Genomic DNA, 15,555 nt, shown 5'->3' with positions numbered 1-15,555 from the left:
AATGACCTAAAACGAGAATAAAAGACTAAAATAGTACTCCAGTAATCCTTGTATTATTTACAAAAAATAAAAAACAAAATGTACAGTAGCACTGAAAAATGATTAGTCGCAATTAATAAATTCTAAGTAAAAGTTTGTGTTTGCATACTGTACAGTCAAGCCCGAAAATTATTCATACCCCTTTTATTCGACCAGCAAGTTTTATTTTTTTGACCGGAAATGACACGGGCTTCTCCCAAAAGATAATAAGACGATGTACAGTATAAGAGGCATCATTGTGAAAAAAAATAATAATAATCTTTTATTAACAAAAAGTGGCATGTCCAAAATTATTCATACCCTTTGCAAACTGTCACAGTCTATGGGAAAATCCAAAGTTCTGTACCATTCCAAATAGTCCAAGCTGTTCTAAAGCATCCTAATTACCCTGATTCATTGGGAACAGCTGTTTTAATCAACAGAGAAACAGAAGCTCAGCACCACAACGACCCAAAACACGCAGCAAAAGTGGTGAAGAAATAGTTAGCAGACAAAAACAGTAACGTTTTGCAGTGGCCCAGCCAGAGTCCTGACTTAAATCCAATTGAGAATCTGTGGAGGAGCTAAAGATCAGGGTGATGTCAAGGAGACCCTCCAACCTGAAAGAGTTAGAGCTCATGGCTAAAGATGAATGGGCAAAAATACCAGTGGAGACATGCAAAAAGCTGCTCAGCAATTATAGGAAGCGTTTGATTGCTGTAATAGCCAATAAAGGCGTTTCTATTGATTATTGAGAAGGGTATGAATAATTTTGGACATGCCACTTTTTGTTCAAATGTAAATAAAAGATGAGTAATAATTTTTTCCACAATGATGCCTCTTGTACATTGTCTTATAAAAAAAAAAAAAAAAAACTTGCTGGTTGAATAAAAGTAACTTTAAGTCAGAATTCCCCAGGGGTATGAATAATTTCGAGCTTGACTGTGGATATAATATGAAGTATATACAAGCATTTACATACAAATGCATATATTTATTTCAAACATACTGTGTGTGTGTGTGTGTGTACATATACACACACACACACACACACACACACACACACACACACACACACACACACACACACACACACACACACACACACACACACACACACACACACACACACACACACACACACAGTACACGCATATAATATGCAAACATAAAGTTATTTTGAATTGATTTATTGCTACTAATCATTTTGCAGCTCTATTACAGTGCATATTTGACATTTTATAAACAAAAGTACGATAGTATTAATTATTTTAAATGAATACATTTGATTTTTAATTAACATTAATTTTCAGTGAAAGCAACAAAGATGCAACAAAGTTGAGGACAATTATATTTCTGCGTTTAGCAGATGCTTTATTGTGAATTCAAGTTAGTTGCACCCTTGACTAGTTTAGCTGGTAGAAACAATGTAGATGACTTATGTGAATGAACTTTTAGACATCACCAGGCCTTTCTGAGGTCATTTACTGTACTTGAGGAACTTGAAAAATTTCAGACATTATTAAATATTTATCTGTAAACAGAGATGTTCAACTGCTTCAACTCGCTCCAGGCGGCCAAATGCAGATATTTGACACATTTTAACCCCTAAAACTATCATATATTCTACAACTCAATCTAGTGAAGCTTAGATTATGTGACCCGAATTTCAATTGCTTTTGAATGTTTTAATAATTCAGAATCACCAACTGTTGAGATTTTAATGATCGATCACCTCCTCAAGATTTGTGATTCAAAAACATTTTAATTTATACCTTTTCTTGCCATCATCTAGTCACAGCTGCAAATCGAGAAGTGCTAAAAACAGAAGTGCTCAGTAGTTTGTGGAAAAAATAACATCCAATTGGTTTCCTCTTTTTTTTCATTTTCTTGCTTTCTCAACATCTCAAAGTTCAGCCCAGCCCACTCTACAGTTCATATCACAGTACATCTCATATGCTTAATATAAACCGTAAAACTCCCAGTGTCTAACATAAGTGCTTGAATACCCAGACATGAGTTGTTGTGACACTAGCGTCTGGCTACCTGAGAGTAAACGCACTCCTCCTGAGGCTGCTGCAGAGTATTTGGGCGGTTCGGAGTGAACGTCACCTCCCCGTACTGAACCTCATCCTCCTCCTGCTTCTTTCTCTCCTTTTTCTTTGGCTGCCGTCTGACCGCGGCATATTCCACATCGGCAGGCGGGAGCGGTTCTGCGGAGAGAAAGGAGAAACGATGACATGCCGAATAGCTGTTAGTTACTGTTAGTCTACTGCGAAAATAGCAGCTTTACCACAGCTGCTGACTCACAAATGAAGCTTTTTCATCAGTAAAACTACACTGCTCAAAAAAAATAAAGGGAACACTTGGAGTTACGCTGTGTTGTTTAAGTGTTCCCTTTATTTTTTTGAGCAGAGTATTTTTTTTTTTTTTTTTTTTTGAGAAAGTAGCACTGATGATGAAAAGTGATGGGCAAAATCAGATCAATTTAAGAACTCTCTCATTCTCGTTCAATAAAAGGAACTACTTCTAAATGTTATATTTTCAATTCCATATACACTACCGTTCAAAGGTTTGGGGTCAGTAAGACTTGTAATAGTCTTTAAAGAAGTCTCTTAAGCTCATCAAGGCTGCATTTATTTGATTAAAAATACAGAAAAAAAACAGTAATATTGCAAAATGATTTTACAATATAAAATAATGATTAAAATAGAATTTATTCCTGTGATGAAAAGCTGAATTTTTATGAGCTGTTACTCCAGTCTTAAGTGTCACATGATCCTTCAGAAATCATTCTAATATGCTGATTTATTATTAGAATGATCAATGTTGGATAATATCAACTGTTGTGCTGCCAAATATTTTTTGGAACCTGTGATTTTTATTTTTATTTTTTTTCAGGATTCTTTCATGAATAACAAGTTTAAAAAGTACAGTGTTTATTCAAAATATAAATATTTCATAACGTTTTCATAATGTAAATTTATTTATTATTAACTTTTAATAAACTTTTAATTATTAACTTGATCATATTCTACATTAGAAAATCATTAAATTGCAGCAAAAGATAAATACGGATATTCACTTTGAGTCTTTTGTTCATTTGTAACATGACAGATGAAATTCAGAATCAATCATGAACCAACCCATCACTAGTAAACCACTATCTACTCTACATGTTAGCTTAGTTACTATATTAGAATGAGATTCATCCTCTAAACCATGAAACTTTCTTTTCTAATGCTGCAGTTTCCACAGAAGACATTTATGAGAATTCTCAGGGTGTGTTCACATTAGTAGTGTAGTTAATTTGGTCTGGACCAAAAAAGGTGGAAAATTGACAGTAAATTTCGTAAACTTTCCAGGAATTTTTGTAAAGTTTCCAGATATTGTTCACCTCTTTGCAACCCTAATGATATGTCAAACGCACCTAATGCAGTCTGCTGGACTAAGCGCGCTTATTGAATTTAATTAAATTCTTTTTTTTTTTTTTTGACATATTAGAGTCAAATGTTTTTACAGAAGGAATTTTGGGTATCTCATTTTGCCACGCCATAATTCAGAAAATACTTGGAACTTATACTTAATAAAAATTTTGTATGAAATCAAGCAAATTATATATGAACAAATCCCTCAGTAAAAACCTTTAGGATATAGACAGGAATAAAAATGTAAAGTTTGGTGTGTGTAAGTGCTACTGAAGATGAGATTTATGGCTCCGTGTAGGAGAAAAAAACGGCCTTTAAAAATGTATTGTAATTGAAATCTATTGACACAAATAGATAAAGTGCTACAAAAGAAACACTTAACGGTGTCTTTTGGATGTTTTCTTTCCACCACTCTGAACACTTCATAATAAAAAAAAAACCCCAAAAGACCAAAATCTCAATCTTGACAGATGCATTAAAAAACAGTGTTTTTGTCTGCAATATAATATAATAATAATAATAATTTTAACAATAAACATTTAACAATTTAAAGGCATGAACGCACACAGGCAGACCAGAGGATAACCAGTGTAAAAGTGTAATATTACAATAATAACACCTTCCATTTTCGCTCTGCACTTAAAAATGAAGGTTCTTTATTGGCATTGATGGTTCCATGAAGAACCTTGAACATCCATGGAATCTTTCAAATGCAGAAAAGGTTCTTTATAATCGAAAAAGTTATTTAGATTTTTAAAATGTTCTTCGAATTAGTTATTTTAAGAACTGTTCACTGAAAGGTTCTTTGGGGAATCAAAAATGGTTCTTCTATTGCATCACTGCAAAAACACCCTTTTGGAAGCTTTTTTATAAGGGTCTGTCTAAGAGTGAGTCTGCAATAGCGTAATGGAACATGCTGATGATGCATCATGTCTATGCAAAACCGTATGCATGAAGGTATGTAAATACTTACGTTGACAGGGCAGCCTATCAGAGCCCTCAGACTAAAGGATATGATAGACGAATATTTAATGGTCCTACATTTTCCACAGTAGATAAAAATACCTTTAGACCATCTACCCTGCTTTTAATGTAATAAAAATACATCAAACTCTACACCAGAATGGATAATAAGTTGAGCTTGACTAACCCTGCAACTGGAGTTTAATGATGACACTTTGTCTGAGTCACTTCTCCATTTGTGTAAAAGGGGAAAAACACTGTAACAAGTTTGCATTGAACATGGCACGGAACTGACTGATTCAGAGCAAAAGAATCGACTCCAAAAGAGTCTAAAAGATTTAGAGTTGCAAACATTATCTTTATTACCTGTTAAAGCAGCTTTTAAACGTTAAACTACATGATTTTAAAAGACAGATGCAACCAGTTTCTACATTATCTTTTCTTTTCGCCTCAAAGTGTGTGAAGGATCTGAAGTGATGCAAAGAAGTAGTGACTGTATTATCTTCAGTTTTAGACAGTAACATCACTCATTTAATGATTGAGGCTAATAAACCACAAGCTGAAAACAACATTGTAAAGTAGATCCCTGAGCTTAAATGAGTTTCCTACCTGTTTTGCTGTTTTCAGTGTATGTGAGCTCCGTATCTCCAGCTGGAGCTGATGGGAAAACACTAATATTAGCAACAGATAATCTACAATCTCATATTTCAATCATTAAAGTATTGGCTTCAAAACTAACCTTATATATGATTATGATGGACAAACGTTTTAAAGCATATCTTGTTTGCATGCAATGCATTGAGGTCATATATTGAATCTTTGATTTAGTGGATCTCATTCATGAAACTTTTGTAAATATAGGAGTAAATCATGAGGAACTTTTGCATAGCTAGTAAGTACCCTCCCAACAATCCACAAATGTTTGAATAAACCTCAGAATTCATAGTTAAACATTTATGTTAATGAATTCCAGTCATTCATAAACAAGAATGCATGTATGCACATTTAACTGACTGGTTAAGTAATTCATTTTTGTAATTATATATTATTATAGTAAATAGCCTTAATAAAAAGGCCTGGTTCCACAGACAGGATTTAGACTAAGCCACGATTAGACCATAGTTCAATTAGGATATTTGTGACCCTGGACCACAAAACCAGTCTTAAGTCGCTGGGGTATATTTGTAGCAATAGCCAAAAATACATTGTATGGGTCAAAATTATTGATTTTTCTTTTATGCCAAAAATCATTAGGAAACTAAGTAAAGATCATGTTCCATGAAGATTTTTTGTAAAATTCATACTATAAATATATCAAAATGTAATTTTTGATTAGTAATATGCATTGTTAAGAACTTAATTTGGACAACTTTAAAGGTGATTTTCTCAGTATTTTGATTTTTTTTGCACCCTCAGATTCCATATTTTCAAATTATTTATTGAGCCTTCATGTGATGTATACATCTCAGTTTTGTAAAATTTAACCTTATGACTGGTTTTGTGGTCCGGGGTCACATTTAAGTATTCTTTTATAAACATGCCTTAGAAAAAACATTACTGGTGTTCATCTTGAGACTAAACAAAGGCACTTATATATTTTAAAAACCAGTCAGTTTAAGTTTCCTTCAGTTGAAACGGCTCAGACTTGCATTTTAGTCTGGGACTAGGCTTAATCCTTGTCTGTAAAAATGGGGGTAAACATTTAAATGTTATATGCATGTTTTACAAAAGTAAAAAAAAAAAAAAAATTCAAACCAACTAACATTGTGAACATGCAAATACAGCTTAATGAATAAATAACATAAATTAGCTATGCTCATCATGTTTCACAAATAAGGCCAAATGTATTTAACCTTCCGTGATCATACTATACAATGGTGTTTTAGTGGCACATAAAAAATGTATGAGATTACAGTTGAAACACAACGAAAATGGAGTCGATATACAATGAGAATGGAGTGGAAACACTACGAGAATGGAGTAGAAATACACAGAGATTAGAGGTGAAATACACAGGGAGTCTGACTTTTGACATTATTTTTGTAATATTTTGACTTTATTAAAATATTTAATATGACTTTATTCTCATAGTATTTTTAACTTTAGAGAATAATCTCATAATTTTTTTTTTTTTTTTTTTTTTAACGTGGCCCTAAAACGCTGTCATAAAACTGCTAAAAATTTATTCTGGTAATTTCTACCTTATTCTCACAATATTTTGAGTTAATTCGTAAAATATTTTGACTATTCTCGTTGTATTTAAATTTTATTCTCATAATTTTTTGACTTTATTCTCATAATATTTTCATTTTCATTTTCATCTTAATTGTTTTTGGTCATTGCACTTTGCCCTTACAGACCGTTTCAATCAAATCTATTGAGCATATAACACATAATCTACAAATTCTCTCAGCATTTTAAGGCATATTAACCAAAGTGTTTTTCTCTGTAATTGTCGCTTGTATTGAACAGTACTACATTTGAACCATTATCAGTTAGTATATGAATTAGAGATTCAAAGTGATCTGACCTGGTGTCGACTTGAGCCGTTTCTTCTTGTAAACATAACATACGGTGATGAACAGCAGAATCAGGATCAGCGCAGCGCAGCCCGCAATCAGATAACTTAAAACTATGGAGGGGAAAAAAAAAACAAGGTGATTTAAAACAAACTCTAATACTGCTTCTAAAAGTTCATTAATATCAACTGCAACAGCAACAAGAACTAACACATATACATGCAATTAATAGCACAAGCAAATTAGTTCAAAAAGCATATTAGCTACAGAGTCTGTATCACTGCCATCATTATTATTGGGTTTATTTGTAATTCACAGTATTTGTTGTAGCTCAGCACTCACACATTAGAGGAATTGCTTCAGAGTTTGGAATGTGGGTGGAATTCGTAGCAGCTGATGAGATATTCGTACCATAATCTGACGCCGTTGTGCTGCTGGTCACTGTAGAGGTCAAACTAGAGGTCACAGCTGGAGAAGTTGGTTCTGAAATAAAACACCAGCACAGAATCACCTGTTTTCCCTCTTAATATAAAGTAGTGCAGAGATAATTACTAACTTTGAAGACACAATCAAGGCCATTTAAGAGATAATTTGTCTGAATCTTAGCAACCTTGTCAAGGACCCGTCCAGATCACATTTCAGTTCAAAACTGTAATTAGTAATATTTTTCATAATGTTTCATTGTATGTTTCTGACTTATAAGAATCATCATATCATAATAAAATGTATGTGAGAAAAATGTTTGTTTGTTTATAATGTAGTGCCATGCCAGCTACTGCTGAGAAACAAGGGGAAAAAATGAAACAAAGTAGATAGACAGATAAATTAATTTTATAACAACAAATAAACCTAAAAGGTTTTTTAAAGTTCAAAATCCTTTATAAAGAGTCCTAGAGCAGTTAAAACCATCATAATAGATCAAAATACTCATCAGAGATACTACAGTCTGGTATAATGGGATTTGGGGGTAAAACAAGATTTTGACGTGTTCTTGACGGGTTTTGTGAGCTTCTGCATCACTCTTGTTGCTATTGTTTAGCAAATATGTGGGCATTCATGTATTAAAAGCTCACCAGGACAGGGTTCAACACTAATGGTCTCCTGTCCGTGACTGACGTGGTTCTTCACGCTGCAGCTGATGTTTCCATCAGTTCCCTCATCCAGCTGAATTGTGTTTCCAACCATTTGTCCTTGTTCTAGTATTTCTCCATTCAGAGTCCAGTTGTAGGTGATCGGGTCACCATCAGATGAGCAGAACACTGAACTCTGATTGGAGGAGCAGCTGGTTGACACATTAACTGAGCTAATAGGAGCTGGAGAAAGGAACACATGACAGTCAGACACATTTTTTTTGACTCGTTATGTAGTCAATGTCAAGACATTTCTAAACAATTTATATCTGAAATAATAGCTGGACTGAATTAAACATGCAGCATAGGTCAGTCATGTGAAAACAATGTAATGACTTTTAAATGCTTTTACATGTTTTTTTTAAACAGTATATGCAGTATACAGTAAGCAACATGCTTATTTCAGTCTGAAAATAGTCTAAATACATGGTAAGTGCAGATGCTGTTGACTAAACTCTTCCAGACACTGAATAATGAGCTGCAATAAAAACCTTCACAGAGATTGAACTGATTCATTTGCATGAGAGTGAGATCTTTGGAGAACATGAGATTGGAATGAGTCTGATGAGAGAGTTTCTGTACCTTCAACAATCACTTGAAGATCTCCAGATGTTTCTGTGCCGCCTGAGTGAATAAGTATTATTTTGTAATTCCCTGAATCTGCTCTGATCACACGCTTTATTATCAGAGTCCCATTAATGGTCACTTCAGTTCTGTTATTATAAAGATCACAATCTCTGATCCTGCCATATTTTACTCTACAAACTGGATCATCTTGTGTGTTGTTTATTATCTTTATTATCTTCAGGTCATATTCACTAGCGTCCAGCACCATCAGCAGATTGAGTTTGTGTCCCAGAGCTGCGTAACAGGCATAAGACTGATCAAAACTGCAGTTGAACTCCAGACCTGAAGAACAACACACACACATATATTTGTTTCAGTACATGATTCAGAACACTGCCATTGTTTTTATATCAAATTAATCAAATTTGGTAACACTTTAGAATAGGGAACACTTACTCACTATTAACTACGACTTTTCCCTCCATCAGTTCCTAATTTGCTGCTTATTAATAGTTAGTAAGGTAATTGTTAAATTTAGGATTAGGGATATAGAATAAGTTCATGTAGAATAAGGCATTACTATGTGCTTAATTAGTACTAATAAATGACTAGTATTCTAGAAATATGCATGCTTATAAGTAACTAGTTAAGAGACCGTAAAACCATCAGAAGTACATATTAAACAAACATTCAGAGAATTAGACCAACAGGAGAAAAACAACAGACAGACTCTTTCTCAAATGTGGAAAGAGTCATCTTTTCAACTTATTACTTTTATACTGAACAAGATCATAATACTTCACAGATTTAATTTCATTCATGTTATTAAAATTGTATTTAAAATATTTTATTAAAACAGACCATTGTGCTTTCAGTTTCTACAAACATTTAAGCATGCTTTATTCTAATAATGCAGAAAACTATGATCACTGCAGACACTTAACAACACAAACATTTTTATTTCATAGATTCAAGTGATTGATCAGCATCATGAGATGAGTTTGATATGAAAGTGACTCACATGCAGCAGTTTGCAGCAGCAGCATCAGTCCAAAGATGAGCATCATTTCTCTAAAGTTCAGTTTCTAGAAGAGCCCAATCCCAGCAGATGTGTGACGCTGCTTCAGATCATTTGGACTTCTGTCCGTCTATGTTCTGGCTCTCATCAAGACAAGCGTCTTCACAGTGAGGCTCACACTGGACTGACACATGAAGAAACATCTGACCGCTTCACTGAAGAAAGAGGAAGTTTCCTCATATGGGGGAAGACACTTGCTGTTAGTTTGCATGTCTATACATCTAAAACAAGAGTGAAATTAAGAGAAAGAAGACACCGTTTTCAGGCATATTTTCTCAAAAGTGCAAAGAAGAGGCAGCAAGTGGCAAGGATTTATTGGTAAGTGATGTAAAATGACTAATTATGCAAAGTACTTCACATATTCTCCTGCAAATCAAATGAATGAGTATCTTTACTGTATTGATGAAGTGCTGTAGAGTGTTTTATTGAGAGTAAACCAGAATTAGCTCCTTATGTGCTTGTTACAGCAGGCTGTTGGTAATGTATTCCTCTCATTAGGTTTGTAATGATGTTTGATTCACATCCAGTCAGTTCACATGTGAATGAAGAGAGGATTGTAAGCTTAAGCCCATCAGGACTCGATCTTCTGTTTATAGAGCTGAGACTCATGGGACACGTTGAGTTTGTATCTGCTCATGGATTCAAATGGGTTTAATCTTATTTATTTGAACTCAATTTATAATTAAAGTTACATCATGATGCTTAGTTCAGATTAACAAATGATTCAATAATAAACAAAACATTAATGAATAATTCAATAAAATTCATTAAAAACATAGAGTGGATTAAAACACCATGTTTATGGTCTTGCTTTTTAATAATGGACTTAGTATTAAAGACAAAATGCACTTTGTTCCTTGTTGTTTGTTATGAGTGACATCTGCAGGAGGAAACAAGAGTTACAGCTGAGCCCATTTACTAAAATGAATTTGATTTCTGTCTGGGTTTATTGTTTTTATATGTGGTTTGTTTAAATTCATTGTTGGATAAAATGTTAACTGACTGTATAAAAAAATGAATGAGCTTGTGACTTTTGATTGCAAATATGGTTTCATTTCAAAGCATTTTATTTTCATTTAACTCAAAAAGTGAAGGATAAATTCAGCAATGACGCTGAATAGATGTGATGGTCTGCTGCTGTTCTCATGAGTTTTCTGCTGTGTGTTCATGTCGCTCTCTAAATCTTCTCATTCTCATTTTCTGATCTTCTTGTTTGTTTCCTAAAACATCAGATCATTAGATCATCATCATCTTCACACTCTTAATATCTGCATTTTGAAAATGAGATTTAAACCAGCTGATGAGAAACCCATACTATATTGTGATGTCGGTGTTGATGTAAAGGTCAAACTAGAGGTCACCAGGGCAGTAGTTTCTCCTGAAATAAAACATGCGTGTTTGCAGCGTGAAAACATGGGTTGATTTTCACTTTGGTCTGAACAAAAACTTTGGACAGGCTTATTGGAAATGCAAATTCATTCTCTGCCAGCAGGTGGCGTTTTCGGAACGTCAGAAATACAGCGGTTTTCTGGTAATAGCAGTACACAAAGCACAGCACCTGGGCATGTGCATTACATACATATCACAACTATTGTCTTTAACTCCCCAAAGACCTCTTGAAGTCAAGAATTTTATACTAAATTCAAGACTTTATCCCCCGGTTTTACAGACATGGCTTAAGCCTAGTCCTATGTAAATCTTAGCTGTTTCAATGGAAAGAAACTTGCATTGACTGATCTTAAAATATGTCAGTGCCTTTGTTTTTTCTCAATATGCACACCAGTAATGTTTTTTTTTCCTAAGGCACATTTCGAAAAATTACTGAATGTCTTAATTGGACTATGGCCTAATCCTGAAATCTATGAAACCGGGCCTCAAAGGACCCAAGAAAGCAAATTTCATTTAAAGAAAACCTGCATCTCACCTGCAGGATTGAGTATGTGGTCGATTGCTCTGGAAATTCCTGGCGATGTTCTCAAGGTCCGGTCTCTTAGAGCTCAGTAGGAATAATTTTCAGGTTCCAGACAATAGGTTATAATTAATAATCACTCAAGAGTCTTATTTTAAGAGAGGTTTAAACGAATCACCATTTGACATGGTTTCGGTTTATTAAAACAATAACTCATAAGCAATAAATCAAAATAACATACACATACCCACACACACACCTTTCCTTGTATAGACAGGGGTCTTTGGTTCCCATTGCAATCCTAGCACAGAGTATGTGTGTCTCTTCAGAAGGCAATTTGCAGTAACTTCTCAAAAGAGCAAGCATATATCTTTGTCTATTTTAATCTATCAATAATAGCACCTCTAGCATGAGCAAGGCATACTCATTAGCATATAGCTTTCTGGTTTCCCCTTTTAAGCCTTCAAACAAAACTTTTATGTAGCTGAGGGGAAAATAAACTAAACACAATGGCCCGGTTTCACAGACAGGGCTTAGACTAAACCAGGATTAGGCCATAGTTCAGTTAGGACATTTAAGTAATTTTTATAAACATGCTTAGAAATAAACATTACTGGTGTGCATCTTGAGACAAAACAAAGGCACTGATATATTTTAAGATCAATCAATTTTATTTCAGTTGAAACAGCTCAGACTTACATTTTAGTCTAGGACTAGGCTTAAGCCTTGTCTGTGAAACCGGGGGAATGCGTTTAATATAGGTGTTCCATTTGCAATTCTTGTTGCAAATGCATCACCTAAACAAACCACTTTTGCAAAGCTAATAAAACATATTTTGCAGTCTTATTTATTAACCACAGGTGAGCTATTCTCACCTGCAGTTTGCACATCAAATCTACATTTAAAACTCTTCATTAGTTAAACAAGAAGTTAGAATTCCGAATGCTTCTAATCATTTGGTGCAGCAATTAATTTTATCAACCTCATTATTCTTTGATTTTTATCTTCTTGTCTTCTAATCAGTCGAATCATTTCCCTTAGTTTAAAGAGGATTCTCAGATGCTCTTGGCTTTTCATCCAGTTGTCCATCTTCGGTGCTGCCTGGTGCTCAGTCCCAGTCTTTTTGAATCCCTTGGACAAATAAATCATCAAAATTAATTTCTAGTTTCCCTAGACTCTTATTCCCAAGTGAGATTAGCTCAGGAGATTGCATATTCATAGAGTCTTCTAACACAACAACAAACATGGACAATCATGTATTAAAAGCTCACCAGGACAGGGTTCGACTCGAATGGTTTTCTTTCCGTAACTGACGTGGTTCTTCACATTGCAGCTGATGTATCCATAAATTCCCTCATCCAGCTGAATAATAGTGTTTCTAACCATTGGTCCTTGTTCTAGTATTTCTCCATTCAGAGTCCAGTTGTAGGTGATCTGGTCCCCCTCGGATGAGCAGGACACTGACCTCTGATTGGAGGAGCAGCTGGCTGAAACTTACACTGAGCCAATAGGAGCTGGAGGAAGGGACACATGACAGTCACATGACTCTTTCTCGACTCATTATGAGTCAATATCAAGACATTTCTAAACAAATTTTGGTAACACTTTCTATGAAGCCCGTATTTATAATACATTATAAGGGTATTCCTAAGGCATTATAATGAATGCATAATGCATTCAAATTATAATGTGTTATATCATCTCATGAGTATTTATAAGAACAGTTTTAATGTATTATAATTTTTACTTATTTGTGGTTATAGCTTTTAAGAGTATGATTACCTCCTCATAGTTATAACGTATTATAAGTCTCATATCTTGCCATGTTACTCATGTCACTTTACTTAAAGCATACAAAGACCACTTATAAGTAACAATCATAATATTTCCCAAAGAACCCTAAGATCAGGCATCAGATCAGATAAATGTGTAATATGACACATTTGTATTATCAGTTTGATTATTTTGACGATACCCTTTAGACAGCTTTGGATAAGTAACTCTGCAACTCCATGTCAGCTAGCAGTAATTATTATTAGTAGTATGTTAAATATATGCTAACACTAAATATTGATGTTTCCCCAAAAGACAAACTATTATATTAAAAGTAACTTTGCAAGTCTGTGAACCTTCTACCTAGCCTAACCTTAACCTAATACTCTAAGGAGTAGTTGGAAAGTTTAAGCTTATAGTAAATAGACTAAGTGGACCATCAAAATAAAACATCATTTAAATGTAAAAAATAAATGTAATATGATAAAGCACATTATAAATTAAGTAGATTTAATATGGCGTTCGTTGTGTGTTATAAATAATCATAATCTTAAAAGTTATAACCTCAAATACTCAAGTATTATAATGTATTATAATTGTTGTTATGATTATTAATGAGATTATATAACATATACGGTTTTTTTTTTTATAATGCATTATGCATTAATTATAATGCCTTAGAAATACCCTTATAATGTATTATAAATAGGGACTTCATTGAAAGTTTTATTTTTTTTGTCTGATTTTTTATCTGATTGCTGGACTCACTTAACATGCAGTGTAGGTCAGTCATGTGACAACATTGTAGAAAATTACTGTTTGAAATGCTTTCACAGTATTTTTTTATGTAATAGTTTAATGTAAGAATTAAGGCCTTTTTTAAGAACAGCACAAATAAAATTAATACTCTATGAATGTGGTAGGGTAATGTCTATGGTAACATATTAAATTGTAAAATGGTAAAAATCATGATTTACAGTTCAGATACAGGTTTTCACAAAAACAAAATGTTTTATCAAATAATAATCTTCACATTTCAAGCTTTAAACCCTTTTTAAGAGAAGGGATGAGTCAAAAATATCAAGTATTTTCATTTAAACAACTATCAATCAGTTATTATATTAATTAAATAACATCAATATGTTTTACTGTTTTGATTGTTTATCAGCTTAAAACATGGGTTGATCTTTACTTTGGTCTGAACAAAAACTGTGGACAGGCTTATTGAAAATGCAAATTCATTCTCTGCCAGCAGGTGGGACTTTCGGAGCAGCAGAAATACAGTGGTTGCCCCAGTAATGGCAGTACACAAAGCAAAGCACCTGCATGTGCATTACATACAGTACATATCACAATTCTTGTTTTTTCCTCCCTAAAGACCTCTTGAAGTCAATAAGTTTATGGCCTTAAATTTGATACAACTAAACTTAAGACTTTTTAAGGACCTGTGGAAACCCTGTTTAGTACGTGGAGAGTGCATAAGAATTTTACAAAATTATTCTAGACATTTAATAATGAGCTGCAATAATAACCTTCACAGAGATTCAACTGATTCATTTGCATGAGAGTGAGATCTTTGGATGAGTCTGATGAGAGAGTTTCTGTACCTTCAACAATCACTTGAAGATCTCTAGATGTTTCTGTGCCGTCTGAGTGACTGAGTATTATTCTGTAATTCCCTGAATCTGCTCTGATCACACAGTTTACTATCAGAGTCCCATTAATGACCGTCACTTCAGGTCTGTTATTATAAAGACCACAATCCCTGATCCTGCCATATTTTACTCTAGAAGCTGGATTATCTTGTGTGTTTTTTATTCTCTTTATTATCTTCAGGTCATATTTACTAGCGTCCTGCACCATCAGCAGATTGAGTTTGTGCCCCAGAGCTGCGTAACAGGGATCAGACTGATCAAACTTGCAGAACTGATCCAGACCTAAAGAGCAAAACAAACACAATGAATACAACACACAAACATTAACAGATTTAAAGTTCAACTATAGAAACATCAAACAGACACTTGATTTGATCTCATCAAACATCTGTGAAGGAAATACATCCGGGCTCTGAGTAAAAATGAGATTTTTACCAGCTGATGAGAAACTCGTAATAAATTGTGATGTCTGTATTGATGCAGAGGTCAAACTAGAGGTCACAGGTGCAGAGGTC

At 33.9% G+C, this 15,555-nt stretch overlaps 1 protein-coding gene and 1 long non-coding RNA gene across 2 annotated transcripts; both read right to left on the bottom strand.

Moving 5' to 3' along the window:
* Positions 1–1,187: 1,187 nt before the first annotated feature.
* LOC141287850 (uncharacterized) lies at positions 1,188–7,041 on the bottom strand. The gene is made up of 3 exons (XR_012339557.1): positions 6,940–7,041; positions 5,019–5,066; positions 1,188–2,231 (listed from the first exon to the last, which is right to left on the bottom strand). It is a non-coding gene; the product is annotated as an uncharacterized lncRNA (long non-coding RNA).
* Positions 7,042–7,963: 922 nt separating this feature from the next.
* LOC141288974 (uncharacterized) lies at positions 7,964–9,784 on the bottom strand. Its single transcript, XM_073821170.1, has 3 exons — positions 9,647–9,784; positions 8,641–8,967; positions 7,964–8,241 (listed from the first exon to the last, which is right to left on the bottom strand). The coding sequence occupies exons 1-3, from the start codon at positions 9,690–9,692 to the stop codon at positions 7,964–7,966; spliced, it is 651 nt and encodes a 216-aa protein (XP_073677271.1). The 5' UTR covers positions 9,693–9,784.
* Positions 9,785–15,555: the final 5,771 nt, after the last annotated feature.

The sequence above is a fragment of the Garra rufa genome, chromosome 16 (genome assembly GCF_049309525.1).
Source record: "Garra rufa chromosome 16, GarRuf1.0, whole genome shotgun sequence".
In the NCBI taxonomy this organism is placed as follows: Eukaryota; Metazoa; Chordata; class Actinopteri; order Cypriniformes; family Cyprinidae; genus Garra; species Garra rufa.
Note: the sequence above shows the minus strand (reverse complement) of the source record. Positions and strands in the feature narration are given on the sequence as shown.

Bases quoted from the DNA above. Each gene is read 5' to 3' on its own strand.
- LOC141288974 (XM_073821170.1), bottom strand. From the start codon at position 9,692: ATGATGCTCATCTTTGGACTGATGCTGCTGCTGCAAACTGCTGCAT. The intron at 8,968-9,646 runs GTGAGTCACTTT...GTTGTTCTTCAG, and splicing joins GCTGCTGCAAACTGCTGCAT to GTCTGGAGTTCAACTGCAGT. The intron at 8,242-8,640 runs GTACAGAAACTC...TCCTTTCTCCAG, and splicing joins TCTTCAAGTGATTGTTGAAG to CTCCTATTAGCTCAGTTAAT.